The sequence below is a fragment of the Alligator sinensis genome, unplaced genomic scaffold (assembly GCF_000455745.1).
Source record: "Alligator sinensis unplaced genomic scaffold, ASM45574v1 scaffold326_1, whole genome shotgun sequence".
NCBI lineage: Eukaryota > Metazoa > Chordata > Crocodylia > Alligatoridae > Alligator > Alligator sinensis.
This window is the reverse complement of record NW_005842239.1, coordinates 1,792,483-1,807,070: the sequence shown is the minus strand read 5'-3', so window position 1 is coordinate 1,807,070 and position 14,588 is coordinate 1,792,483. Positions and strand designations below refer to the sequence as shown.

Below are 14,588 nucleotides of genomic sequence, written 5' to 3'. Positions count from 1 at the left end.
TTTTATTTGAATTTAAACAGGCTATTTTTAGGGGGGAAATATTTTTTAAAAGTTCATCATACTCAAAGGAATACAATGATGCTTCAAAAATCATCAGCATAATAAAGTAATGTAATTATCCACATCAGTGGCAACTAGAAATTCATTCACCATGTTCCCTATTTGGAGACCCGATGCAGCAGACTGAACCCCTACTGAAGCCAATAGCGCAGCTGAAGCCAATAGTGTTATACTGTTTTACAAAAGCTACCAGAGGTCCATGCCAGAGAATGAAAATGATACAGTGTGCACAGCATCATGGACAATGAGGGTTGGAAGGGACCTCTACTCCAACCCCCTGCTCAAATCAGGATCAATCCCAACTACATCATCCCAGCCAAGGCTTGTCTACTCGGGTCTTAAAAACCTCCAGAGATGGAGACTCCACCACCTCTCTGGGTAACCTGTTGCAGTGTTTCACTGCCCTCCTAGTGAGAAAGTTTTTCCTAATATCCAACCTTAACTTCCCTTGCTGCAGCTTGAGCCCATTGCTCCTTGTCCTGTCATCTGCCCCCACTGAGAACAGCCCAGCTCCATCTTCTTCGCAACCCCCTGCAGGGAGGTGAAGGCTGCTATTCAATCCCCCTCAGTTTTCTCTCTCTAGACTAAATAAGCTCAGTTCCCTCAGCCTCTCCTCACCAGTCCTGTCCCCCAGCCCCACATCCATTTTCATTACCCTCCACTGGACTCTTTCCAATGTGTCCACATCCTTTCTGTAGTGGGGGGCCCACAGCTGGACACAGGACTCCAGATGTGGCCTCTCCGGTGATGAATAGAGGAGAAGAATCACTGACCTCGATCTGCTGGCAACGCTCCTACCGATGCAGCCCAGGATGCTGGTAGCCTTCTCTGCACCAAGGGCACACTGTTGTCTCCTGTCCAGCTTCTTGTCCCCTGTCACCCCAGGTCATTTTCTGCAGAGCTGCTGCCCAACCCACCACCCCCAGCCTGCACCGGTGCATGGGATTGCTCCGTCCTGAGTGCAGGACTTTGCACTTGTCCTTGTTGAACCTCATGAGATTTCTTTTGGCCCAATCCCCCAATTTGTCAAGGTCTCTCTGAATCCTACCCCTACCCTCCAGCCCATCTACTACTCCCCCCAGCTTAGTGGCATCTCAAACTTGTGGAGGGTGCACTCTAAGCCATCTTCCAGGTCCAACCCCTGAGGCACTCCTCTTGGTACTGACCGCCAACTAGACCTCCAGCCATTGATCACTACCCTGTGAGCTGGATGATCCAGGCAGTTTTCTATCCACCTTACAGTCCATTCATCCAGCCTGGACTTTCTTAGCTTGCCTACACAAACATTGTGGAAGACTGTATCAAAAGCCTTGCTAATGTCAAGGTATAACACATCTACCGGTCTCCCCACATCCACAGATCCAGTCATCTCATCATAGAAGGCAATCAGGTTGGTCAGGCATGACTTGCCTCTGTTGAATCCATGCTGACTGTTCTTAATCCCCTTCTCCTCCAAGTGCTTAGAAATAGATTTGTTGAGCATCTGCTCCATGATTTTTCCAGGGACTGAGGTGAGGCGAGGTCTGTAGCTCCCTGGAGCCTCCTTTTTCCCTTTCTTAAAGATGGGCACTATGTTTGCCCTTTTCCAATCACCCAGGACCTCTCCTGACTGCTCTCAGCTTTTAAAGATGATGGCCAATGGCTCTGCAATCACATCAGCCAACTCCCTCAGCACCCTTGGGTGTATCCCATCCGGCCCCATGGACTTGTACACGTCCAGCTTTTCTAAATTGTCCCTCACCTGTTCTTTCACCACTGGTGGCTGCTCACCTCCTCCCCAAACTGCGCTGCCAGGTGCTGTAGTCTGGGAGCTGACCTTGTCTGTGAACACCGAGGCCAAATAGGCATTGAGCACTTCAGCCTTTTCCTCATCCTCTGTCACGAGGCTGCCTCCCCCATTCAGTAAGGAACCCACACTTTCCCTGATCCTCCTTTTGCTATCAACATACTTGTAGAAACCCTTCTTGCTACCCTTCACTTCCCTTGCTAGCTGCAACTCCATTTGAGCATTGGCCTTCCTGACTTCATCCCTGCACGCCAAAGCAATACTCTTATACTCCTCCCTAGTTGTTTTCTGTCCAAGTTTCCACTTCTTATCAGCTTCCTTTTTGTGACTTAGTTTACTGAAGAGTCCCCTGCTAAGCCAAGCTGGTCTTCTGCCATACTTGCTAGCCTTCCTGCACATCGGGGTGTTTTTTCCTGCGCTCTCAGTAAGACTTCTTGAAAGTACAGCCAGCTCTCCTGGACTCCTCTCCCTCTCAGTCTGGCTTTCCAGGGGATCCTGCTCATGAGCTCCCTGAACAAGCTGAAGTCTGCTTTTCTGAAGTCCGGGGTCCTTACATTGTTCTCCATCCCTCCTTTCCTCAGGATCCTGAACTCAATCATCTTGTGGATTAGAGCACCATTTCTCCTTATTTAACCGATGGAGAGACACAAGCTGCTTCTACTGTTATTCTCTAGGAGCACGGCATCTGATAAAGTAAGCTACATTTCACAAAAGCTTCTGCTACATATACATATAAATACACATACACATTTTGTTAGTCAATAAGGTGTAGACCTGCCCTGCTTTTAGCTGACTTCAAATTAACTATGTCTCTCTAGTCTCCATGATATTCATTTGCCCTCATTTACCACAGTATCTGAAGATCTCTCAGTATTTAATAGATTTACCCCCAAAACCTCCCTATGAAGTAAGGACATACTTTTGCCCTTGGTTTACACAGGAGGAAGTATATAGATCGGACTTGCCTACAGCTGCTCAGGAAATCTGAGGGCAGGGACTGATCTTGTTGCATTAATATGGATGCCCACGTACAAAGTGAGAAGCAGATGCCCCACTTCCTGGGTGCAACTACACTTGAAATTAAAGCGAAGCAATACATTCTGGAGCTGTTTGGGCCAGAGTAAACTGCTCCCAGGTGCAGCATTGATACATGCGTCTGGGACAGCAGCAATTCAAGCTGGAGCAGAGTAGGACCAGGCTGGCAGGGGGGCAAGGGCTCAGCTCTGGGCTCTGGGTAGCAGCGTTGGGCAGTGGAGGGGCTGGCTGGGGCACGAAGGTGCTAACCCTGAGGAATTGTTTGGCTAGGCGGCAGGCAGAGGTCTGGCCCCCACCCGGTGCATGTTTCAGCACAGTAAAGGACCCCGCCAGAATATAGTACTGTCTCCAAGGGCACGTCTACACAAAATGTTACTGCGGAGTAGACTAAATGGCTCCTCAGTAAATGTCTCAGAATCTACATGTGCAGGGCAATTAGGCAGGAGGAAGTTAATAAACTCTGCAGCTGGCTAGTACTTGTAGAAGTACAAGTACTATCTTGCTGTGGAGTTTTTTACCCCACAGCACCGCACATGTAGACACTGATATGGCTGGCTGGTGCAAAAAGGTCCTTCAGTGCAGGGGATGCCTGCTGGCTAGACCCACAGCGAAGCACCCTTATGCCCCCGCCAGCTCCTCCACAGCACGTTGAGCCGGGCAGGAGCAGTCCTGGGCTGGCAGGCTGACCCCTGGGATCCCCTGCCAGCTGGGACTGCTCCAACCTGGCTCCAACCTGGCTCACTGTTAATTAATTGACTGCACCCTAATACTGGCGCATGTGCAGACAGTGACACTTTACTGTGGAGCTAATTAGTCTACTCAGTGAAGTGCATGTGTAGTTGCACCCTTTGTGACAATTCAGGGGCCTGCTAAATAAACTCACAACCACAGAAAGCAGGGCAGGAAAGACACTGAACAGGACCTGCAGTGCACTTCTTGGATGTCTTTGAGATATTGCCATTTTTCTGAATTTCCATTTTTTTTCCCCCCCTTTGTAAGGATAGAGGGAATCAGTCATGGCAGAGAAATAAAATGCTGCTGTCAGCACAGATGTCACAACCTGAGAAACCAAGTTGCCAAATTAAAGACACCGGCAAAAGAGCACAGCAGGAGATACTTATCTTTCTTTAAACATTATTATCACTGATTGGAACCTAAATGCCTTTATTTAGTAAGAGTTAAAGAAAAACTATTTTTTGCTATGTTAATGCATGCTCCAGGTAACATGCTGAAGATGCCATGCTATACTGTACTCACAATATTGTGCTAAATAACCCATCACTTAAACTTTATTCCTCAGAGAAATTCCTTTATTAAAAACTACAGTAGGTCTCAAGCTCAACCATTTCAATAAAGTGGGTATCTTCCAGTTCTCAGCTTAAGCACACGTTGGTAAATGAATTCAAGAAGAATATATATATTTGAGATCAATAACAAAGGTGCGAAAGCCAGTCCGCCTTTACAGGATGATCCTGGCATGCCAGAAGTTGCAGGTAATATTAAAATGTATTGGCAAGCTGGAAGTTTTAATAAAGCAAGAGAGCTAGACAGTAAGATCTAAAAAGCAGGAATTCTTAAACTCTTGACTATATAGAAATGCAGAGGGTGCTTACTGGATTTGAAGGTGTTCCTTTTTTGTCAGCTTGGACTCACTGATGAGCTGAGGCCCAGTTCACGAAAGCTTATTCCCTATATATCTTACTTAGCTAGTCTATAAGTTGCATACCTACAAAGCTTTCTGCCCGACTTCAAGGTAACATGGCTAACTACCCTACTTTGAAAAGTGTTGACAGGCAAACCAGTGCTTGTTTTCACACTAAATGATTTGCAAAGCCATTGAAATCCATCTTAGGTATTAGGCATTAATAAAGTAGTCATCTCCACACTTAAAATTTAAGGGTAAAATTTGAGAGGGGATCCTAGCATCTGACCCCACCACTCTTTTCTGCCCAGGGCAGGGGGTCAGTCTCAGTGATCTAATAGGTCTGTTCTGACCCTAAAATCTATGAAAACGATGAATCCTATTTCATATATAAGAATCAGGCTGGAGGGGACCTTAGGGGGTCATCTAGTCCAACACCCTGCTCAAGGCAGGATCATCCCTATCCAAACCATCCCATTTAAGTCCTTGTCTAACCTATTCCTGAAACTACACAAATGACCCTGCCATGCAAGACACATTGCCCCAAAACACCGGGAATAGCCTAACCAGCCACAGGTAAAGCAGGGTGACAAGGACATTATCCATGCACGGTATTCTGCAAAATCTGCTGTGGCTCGCAGGGATCTGGACCGAGGACTTTTGGAAAAGAGCTCGATTTTCACAAAAACAGGATTTCATCGCAATCAGGTCAATAAATTGGGGTTATTCCAGGGAGATGGGGGAAACAGGTGTTTCCCCTCTGTGCCCAGTAAAGCCCTGTACGTCACACTGTGTTGCCTTTCCCCCCAAAACTTTATTCTTTCTGGCTAAGGCTGGTTAGAGCTTCTCTGGGTTCATCTGTAGGTGACTGACAGCGCTCCTTGCCCAGGGGCAAAGGTGTACTAAATCCACGTGCCGAGCTCTGAAATCAGGTCCCTGACACTCTGCTGCATGCTTTTGATTCCCGTCTGATTTCTCGACCTTCTCTGGTCTAGCAATGAACTCGTTTCCAGGCTCTGTCTATATAATCCTGCTTCACCGTGAGTGCCGTGCACTGTAATGATACAAACAACCCTGGGGTTGCTAACAGCATTAAACAAAGAATATGCTGCACCTTGAAATGAACTCCTTCAAAGATAAACACACACACACATTTCTGCCCACGGGGCAAGAACCGCGCACAGCTGGTTCAGAGAGGCACAGATTTTAAGACAAGAAAGGATCATCTAATCAGACCTGTTATATAACAAAGGCCACGAAATTTCATCCGGAGTGTCCTGCATCCAGCCAGCAACTCCTGGCTGAGCTAGAGCAGGTCTTTCAGAAAGACTTCTGGTCTTGAAAGATATATTAGCTTCTTGGCACCGTGACTGCATGTCACTCCGAGGCACGTGGCCACCTTTGACTCATGAGCTGAATCCCAACATTATCCATAACACTGAGACGTGTGCATCAATTTGTACATCTCTCTCCTGTATAAAATGTCTATCTGATGTATAATAAAGCATTTCCCACCCCGTGTAACTGTAGGTCACACCAATATTTCTTTAAAATAATTCCTGTCTGTAGATACAGTATTATTAACTGCGAGACCTGTGCTCAGACAAGCAAGGGCAGATAAAGACCGGTGCCATGCTCCATTTCCCATGAACAATATCTTGCAGTCCCTACTCAGGCAAAACTCCCAGTGAAATCAGTGCACTTTTAAATCCCAACTACATCAATCAGCGAAGGTTTTGTGCCCTCGCATTTAACGGTTTTTCACGCATTCGGGCTCGTGCAAGTGATAATGAAGATTTGATTTGATTTTGCTTTTTTAAATTCATCTCCAGACCAAGAGCTTAAAAAATATATATATAATCCAAGCAGTTGTTTTTGGCCACGCTATTTTCAAATAAGATTAATGGGGCCTTATATGGTATCTTCCTCTAGCTCCAATGATAACAAAACACAAGTTGCCTTTAAAAAGTGCTGAGCACCATTTCCCGGGTCATTATTTACCAACTGCATCATGCGTGCTGGCAGGGCTGCTGTTTTCGATAAGCACTATTGCTTGATTGTAAAGAAACACTCCAATAAGAGGAGAGATGCTTAAATGATGCACTTTTATGACATCTTTCCAAGAACAACAGTAGCTAATTGCTCAGTTTCCTACTGGGAAATGTCTCTTTAATATGTAGATCACTAGATGACTACTCTAATGCAAGGTGCCAATCCTACAGTCATTTAATCATGCAAAAGAGTTTAGCTTTCACTTAGAATACGCTTTATCATCCTTCCAGGTAGGGCAACAGCACAGCAGCCCACATACCATCTGCTCACGGAAATAAAACGGCTTTAAAATGCTTTATTTGCTTTAAATAATATTACTGAATGTATCTGTAGGGTTTTTTTAGACCAACTTACTTGGTGCTGACTGGCTTTAGCCAACTGCTCGTTGGCTGATTCTACATTAGAAGATGCAGTCTCAATGTTGGCTTCAATACTATCTGCAAATTAAGATAATAGAAGGTAATTACAGGGTACAAGCCTAAAGGAATCATTCACACCAAAAGCAAGGCAGCAATTTCCTGGTGGGCACGGAGGGACCGGGAGAGAGTCTCCACCGCTCTCTGTCTACACCTGCACTCAGTCAGAGGCAGAGCCACTGATGATGATCCCTGGTTTATCAGAGCATAAGAAATTGGAAGGCTTTGGATCTGACACAAGGTCCAGTGGAAGGGCTCCAAGAGACTTCAATGGGCGTTGGAAGAGGATCAATTTATTGGACTGATCAGCTCCCCAGAGGACAATTAAATTGATCTGTGGTGTCCAGGGGAAAAATCACAGGGCACGCTTCCCAATTTAGGAAGGCAGGGCTGGAAGGGGCATCATTTGTCCTTCAATAAAGACCTTTGCTTAAGTCAGTTCTTGGCTTTTGAGCCAAGGGGAAGGAAACAACAGGGGGAGGGAAATAACTGATTTATTGCTAATGAGGGTAGCAATGAGGAGAAAAGAATCCCTGGGTCAACCAAAAAAAGTGAGCTTTCAAAGCAACACTCATCTCCACCTAGAAACAAATTTCCTGGTTGCAAAAGCTGCATTTATGGCCTAGATGGGACCTCAAATATAAATCTTAGAAACCATGGCCAATTTTGCTCTTAGGTATGCACATGCAACAACAGCTTGCCTCAGTCAGAGCTGTGTGTATATATTTTAGGGTAAAAATAAGACCACTGGGTATACATAAATCAGCTGGGGAATTTACTACAGACAAATTCAGAAATAAGATTTCATGTCCTGAACTTACTCTTAATAAAATCAATAGGGAGACTTCCATTGGTGTTATTAAGACTTGGACTGGGTCCCTGGCACAGAAAATTTGCTTAATTAATTTATTTTATTTATTTATTTATTTTTTTACTTTCAAAAGGAAGAAAATAAAACACATTGGCCATTTCCACAGGTTGGGGAGAAGAGATGCTTCGGCAGGCTTTAATGCACTCACAGATACATTTTAGAAGACTTGTTGTATTCTTTTTGGTAGATCAAACTATTTTGTCAGGTTGTTAATATCTTTAGGTAATTTTCATAACTTAATTAAGAAATAAATGGGGTTTGACATTATAGACCTATTCAAAATAACTCGTCACAATGAAGGGAGACAGTGTTCTGTTCTCTTAATTTTTTTATTATACATCGCTATACTAGCAGTGAAGAAACTCTATGGCTACCACTGCCAGGGATTGCTAAATTATAATTTTAATGGACAAGCCCACGTGCCCCAGCCTGTTTTTACTAAGGCCCTGATTGCATCTGAAGGGTGTCTGATATTGTTCTATTCTTCCCAAGTGATTCTCTTTGAATGACTGATATTCAGTAGCAACAGCGAAAAAACTTAGTGGAGGAGCCTAGGAGGCAGGCCCCAGGTGCATGTCAAATTTGGTTTTCTGGGGACTTAAGAAAGTTGTTCTGATGTACCACAGAATTATGAACGTTTGGATATGTATATGTATCCAGACAGAAGTCATCTATAGCCTTGCACGGATTCTAACATACTGCTGGGATAATGATGGAATCTTTTCTCTCCCTTTTGTTGTTAATATGAGATCAAAATGATATTAAATCTTATGCAAAAAAATGTAGAAAAATACTGAGGGTCAGTCTATAACAGACTCAGGGTCCTGTTGGATTTCAGTGCAAGCCAATCATCTGTGGAGGTACCCAGCCCCCATATATTAGCGGACTGTGTGGAAGCCCCTGCCACCACATCCTCACCACCACCATAACACAAACTAGCTAAAGGCTGCATAGATGTATCGGCACATCTTCCAGTCATACCTCCTTGGTGTAGAACCAAACTCTAGGATTCAGTGCTAGCCCTGGTCTTTTGCCTGTCAGGTATTAAGTAGGCCTGTGCAAAGCAACAAGTATTTGATTCGGATTTGGTCAAGTCGGATTCGGAGATTTGGTGCCGATTCAGAGATTCGGCCATAGACTATAATGGGGAATCACTAAAATACCTATAACTGTCATTTTTTTTGCAGATTTGGATGGGAACAGAAGGGATGGTGGCCCCTTCTGAGTGCATGAAGCCTGCCAAGTTTCAAGGAGATAGGTGCAGGGGTTTCTGTGAAAGTGCACCTCGAAACTGTCGAAAGCAAAACGCGTATCACTTGTGTGTGTTAAGGCACAGTGGGATGAAAACAGAAGGGATGGCAGCCCCTCATGCAGGCATGAAGCCTGCCAGGTTTCAGGCAGAGTGGTGCAGGGGTTTCTGGGAAAGTTCACCTTGAGGCTCTGAAAGCAAATTAAAAAAGCAAATAGGTGTGGAGTAAGGAGGGTGGCACTCACTCCATCTGTACATGGAGCTTGGGGAACCCCAGCAGCGGGAGGTTCATGTTCAGAAACACCAGCTGCTCCACCAAACCAGGATCCAAGTAGGTGGGGTGGGGTGTCACAACATCACCAGTGATGCTGAACACCCTTTTGCTTGGAACACTGGTCGGTGGACAGGACAGGTGTTCCCGGGCAAGCGGGGTCAGATCCTGCCACATCTGGCTGCGGGTTGCCCAATAGGCCAAAGGGACGGGGGCTTTGGACCGAGAGGGGGACTTTTTTCTGGGCACGCTCCCACCAGTACCAGGTTGAGGAGGAACAAGGGCAAGGGAGTTCTTCCTCCTGAGATGTAGCAGCATTGCCGTGGTGGTGAAGTGTTTCACCTCTGCCCTGGCTGATCTGCTTTCAGCAATGCTGGCAGGTAGCATACCTGGGATCATCTGCCACCCCAAAATGATCCAACACTACACTACCCACCTGCTTGTGGGTTGAGGGTGAGCATTCTGCCTTATCCCCCTCTTCACTAGGCAGAGGCACAGCAACAGGAGGAGCTGATCCACCTGCATCCACAACCTCCTCCAAAGTGTCTTCCAGAGAAGGAGACCTGCCCCTAGGGGAGCTTAGAGGGGTGTGGAGCACAATCTCAGAATCCCCTACCTTCTCCAGAATTTCCTTCGCTATGGTCCTCAGGTCCTCTGCTTCTAGATCCAGCTCCTCCTCTGGCACTGAAAGGCTCATGCTGGGAACTGAAACTGGGGTAGATAATGTCATGCTGCTGCTGGTTAGTGGTGTTAGTGGTGGTGGTGCAGGTGCGGCACTGCTACCACCCCCTTGCTCCCACAAACCAAAGACTCATCATTGCCAGGAATGAGGGTGCGTCTGTTTGGAGTGGGGGGAACTTGCAGCTCTCCCTCTGCCTCCTCTCCTTCCCCTGCCAGAAGACCTGGCGCCTGCCTTTCCAGCACACTTCATAATGTTTGGTTTGCTGCAAAATGTGCATGTGTAATATACGTTGTGCTTTCCTGCACAGTGATGACACACTGTCAGGGAAAACACAGGTGGGGGGGGAGGGGAAGAATCAAGACAGACTAACGAGAACAAATAAGATGATTTTGGGAGAAGAATAAGTTGAAAGGAATGGACAGGGATAACAATAGGGATTGTAGGCAAGGGTAAGTAGGAAAGGATTGGATACAACTTACAAGAAGAGAGACTAGCTACCAAGAGACTAGATAGCAAGCCAGAGCCTTTCAGACGCTGCTGGTCTGAAAGAGACAGCTCACAAAAGGCACAGATCACATTAGACACAGCTTGATATGTTGTTTCTACGTCCCTCCCCACCAGCACTGTGATTGGAAGGGAACTCAGAGAAAGATCACAGTCACTGGCCAGCTACAGATGTCAATATGAGAGCAGACTCCTCCCCCCGCCCAGCCTTTTCCATATATGGAAGATCACCCCTCCCCCTCCCTCTTCTCAGTTTCTGTTTCCTGTAAGCCTTCCAAATCTCCGAAACTGTCCGAATCGATTCAGAGGCTTCCAAATTGATTTGGATCTTTTAATGGGTCTCCCAATTCAATTCGGATTCGGAGATTCAGCTGTCGAATCAGGCCAAATCTCCTCCAAAATGAATCATCTACCGAAGCTTCGCACAGCCCTAGTATTTAGATAAGGAGCAAAGGTATTCCTAACCTTATTTAGAACCAAGCAAGTGGGGTAAGAGATGCAGCTTCATGGAAGACAGTGTAGGTACATCAATTTACACCAGGTGAAAATCTGATCTTATCCTGACCACTCAGAACTTATGTAACTGAAGCTCCTCAAGGTTTTCCACTAATGTGATGGTATTTATCATGTCTAACAATACCAGTATAGACAGACACACTGGATGGGGAGACAGGGGGTGGACAGATGGGCAAACAAAGGATGATGAGAAAGGATGATCATCCTACTTGAGTAGTGGCATAGAAAGTTTAAGGAATTCGACTGCCGTCCAGACAAAATAAAGAAACTCATTCCCTAGGGCGACCTATCACCTGAGCATGTCTCACCCCTTGACGTATGAAATGATGCCTCTTAAAAGATCTCCTCTGCCCTGGAGTAATAGGAGACTATATAAACCCCATGATTTCTTTTTATTTGCTTGTTTTGGTTTTGGTTTTTTCCCCCTTGAAGAACAACCCGCATCGTGCTTTGCAAATATTAGACACTATTTTTCCACAATGCAACCTGCCTGGCTAGGTACAGACACTCTAAAAGGCCAAGGCAGAATTGATCTAAGTTAATGGTATTTTCTCTCTGTGGCTTAAAGTTGATCAGTAGCAAGCAGACCACACATTCACCCTTTGTTGAGGGTGCAAATCTTAGACCAGTTTCCTCCATTTTAAACACAGTTTGTGTGTGCAGAACTTCTGTTCTGTAATGGGTATAGACCAGTTTCTGATCACTTATTCTGGTTAAAATGTAATGTCTATCCCTGGCCCCTGAAATCAATGCATCTCTATTTCAGAATGAGCTAGATCGTGAGTGTCAAACATACATCCCCAGCCTGCAGAGCCATTTTACCCAGCCCATGGGACTGGTAGAGGGGCCACAAATTCAAGGGCAGTGAAAGCAGAAGCAGGGCTTACTGCTGAAATCCAGGGCATGGAGCCCTGATAGGCAAACCCACCTGTGGTAGGTGGGTGAGTGATAGCTGCATTAACCCCTGCACCATCTACTCTGCAGGATCTTCACTGCCTTTGCTGGAGGATGTTTTTGGTTCAGATTCAGGTCATGAGGAGCCTCACAGTCCTGATCTGGCCCAAGACATAGGTGAGTTTGACACCCCTGAGCTAGATGATATGTATACAATGATGTGATGCAACAGGAGAGAAAGTGGAAGGGGCAAGGGAAAGGAAAGGAAAGGGAAAGGGAAGGAGGAAGAGACTCAACATAAAACCAAAACAGCCTAATAAAGGTGTTGCCCATTGGCATGTTCTTCTAATGCCTGGGAGTTTACCTTTTCTACAAATTAAAAAGAGCTGAAATGAAAGGTTCTACATACCATTTCTTACAGTAGTGTTCAGTACCAAGAGACAGAAAAAAAAAACAAACATATCTAAACCCAGAGAAGCATACACATGCTGGGTCTAAGACATGCGGTCTATTAGCTCTGGGTTTCTCTGGGCCATCACGACTCAACCATCTCCAACTCAACAATTATCTCACTTTGGGCTCATTCAGAAGTCTCTATGCTGTACCATCATGTGCTGTTTGCACATACTCAGAGGTGAGATTGTGTAAATTAGCGATTTACTTGGATTTATGTGAGGGGGAGAAAGATGTATTTGGGGTCAAACCACAAACTGGATGGAAAAAAAAAGTCTGATGCCATATCATCTAGACCATTGTGCGTATCTCACTTGCCCTAATGTCAATAGAAACATTCTGACTGCTAATGGCAGAAAGATTCCACCTATGCGGCTGAAAAGAGACATTTGGGGAAGCTATGGGGAGTTTAGAGTGTGTTAAAAATAGACACCAAATCTCAGGTAAGTCAGGAGTGGGGCTAGCAAGGAGGAGGGAGTTTGAAGGATCAGGTAGGCTAGCAGGCTCTGGGGGGAAATCACAGGGGCAGGTGGGGTCTACAGGGGGATGACGAGGGCAGGTGGGGTCCACGGAGGGATGGGGGGGGCAAGTGGTCTCCATGGCGGGGATGAGGAGGGAAGGCGGGGTCCACAGGGTGGATTGGAGGAGGCTAGCAGGGTCTGTGGGAGGTGGTAGTGTATAGGAAGGTTTGGCAGGATCAGGGGGGCTCACACAGTTTGCAAGGGAATTGGAAGGGGAGGCTCTCTCCCGCATCCCATAGGACCAGAAGCTATTTTTTGCCCCCCCAATCCTCACCCCCAGACAAAGAGCTCCTCTGGCCAATGTACCTCCATATCCACCCCCCCCCCCCACACACCCGTCAAATAACCCCCAATACCCCCCCCCCCCCCCCACACACACACACACACTTACTTCCTCAGCTCCTGGCATCAGTGAACACTTATAAAACTAGTACTGGGAGTGGCTTACAGGACGGGGAATTTGGTGGGTTGATGTGGGGGGCTGCTGTTTGGTCAGTTGGGGGAAGGAGAGGGTTTTTCATCTGGGGCTGGGGTGCTAAAAATAGCCCTGTGCCAGGGTTTTTGGAAAGGGACAGCCCTGGAGCTGTTGCCAGCAGCTGGGCTTTCCCAGACCTGGGCTTGTGCTGAGAACTGTACAGAAGTTCAGTTAGATCAGTCTCACCAGATGCGAGCTAAGTTATACTATCTTGGAGGTACAGTGAACTTTTATCAGGTGGGTCATTTTTAGACCAGTCTAACTAACTGCCCTGAACTTCTATACTCTGCACACAGATCCACCTAAGTAGTGTAAGGTCCGCCCCAGGGCAAATTCAGTTTGGCCATTCTTAACAAGATCTAACCTCCTCCTAACCTCCCCGAATGTCTGTACTCAGCCAGTCTGTAGGATCGGGTAAGGTGCTGCATTGTGTAGTCACTTACTGTCACAGGCCAAAATGCTGAACCCTCACCATGGCCATTATTAACTAGCAGCACAAAACAACTTGCTTGCTTCAGCTGATTGCAAAAAAGCCCTAGGATTTTGCAAACAGATTTAAAATCTTTCATGGTTTAAAGTGAAGCCATTTCTATAATGGATCAATCAATAACTAATTGCAACATTTTATCTCATTTTAACAAAATTCCCATGATCTTAAAAAAAAACACATTTTCAATAAAAATGTCAATACAATATTATGGGAAGCACTGTGAAAAATACAAGAAAATGGTGTACGTTATTCTGCTGTTAACACCTTGTTTGTCCCAGCCATAAGAATATGGCCCAGGCCCTTGAAATGCATTTTGGAACTTTTTAAACATCCATAGCCTATGTGCAAATTGGATATTCACATCGCCGTGCTGTTCGTTGATCATGTATGCTAATTTCATCTTGCTTGCAATATATATCTTGAAATAATCCACTTGGGCCTGCAGTGGTGACAGGCAAAAGAAGGGAGAAGGACAAAGAGATATCATCTATCTAGCCCTATAACTCAGAGGGCTAATCTAAGAAGTGTCAAACTTCTCTAGTCAAAGGAAGAAATCAAGACAACGGGTCCGATTCGTAATAAATAAATAAGCCAGCTCTTTGCGTCTGCTTGCTCTTTTGGGAAAGACTATATTTTTGTACCCGTGATAAATGTCATGATATTTAAAATGT

The 14,588-nt window shown here is 45.7% G+C and overlaps 1 protein-coding gene across 7 annotated transcripts in view; it reads right to left on the bottom strand.

Moving 5' to 3' along the window:
* TSNARE1 (t-SNARE domain containing 1) overlaps nucleotides 1-14,588 on the bottom strand; it is a 518,176-nt gene that overhangs the window by 13,010 nt on the left and 490,578 nt on the right. For all 7 annotated transcript variants that reach the window (XM_025208583.1, XM_025208579.1, XM_025208585.1 and 4 more), the window contains one exon: nucleotides 6,930-7,012. In XM_025208583.1, the coding sequence (XP_025064368.1) occupies nucleotides 6,930-7,012 (83 nt within the window). The remainder of the gene's footprint in view (nucleotides 1-6,929; nucleotides 7,013-14,588) is intronic.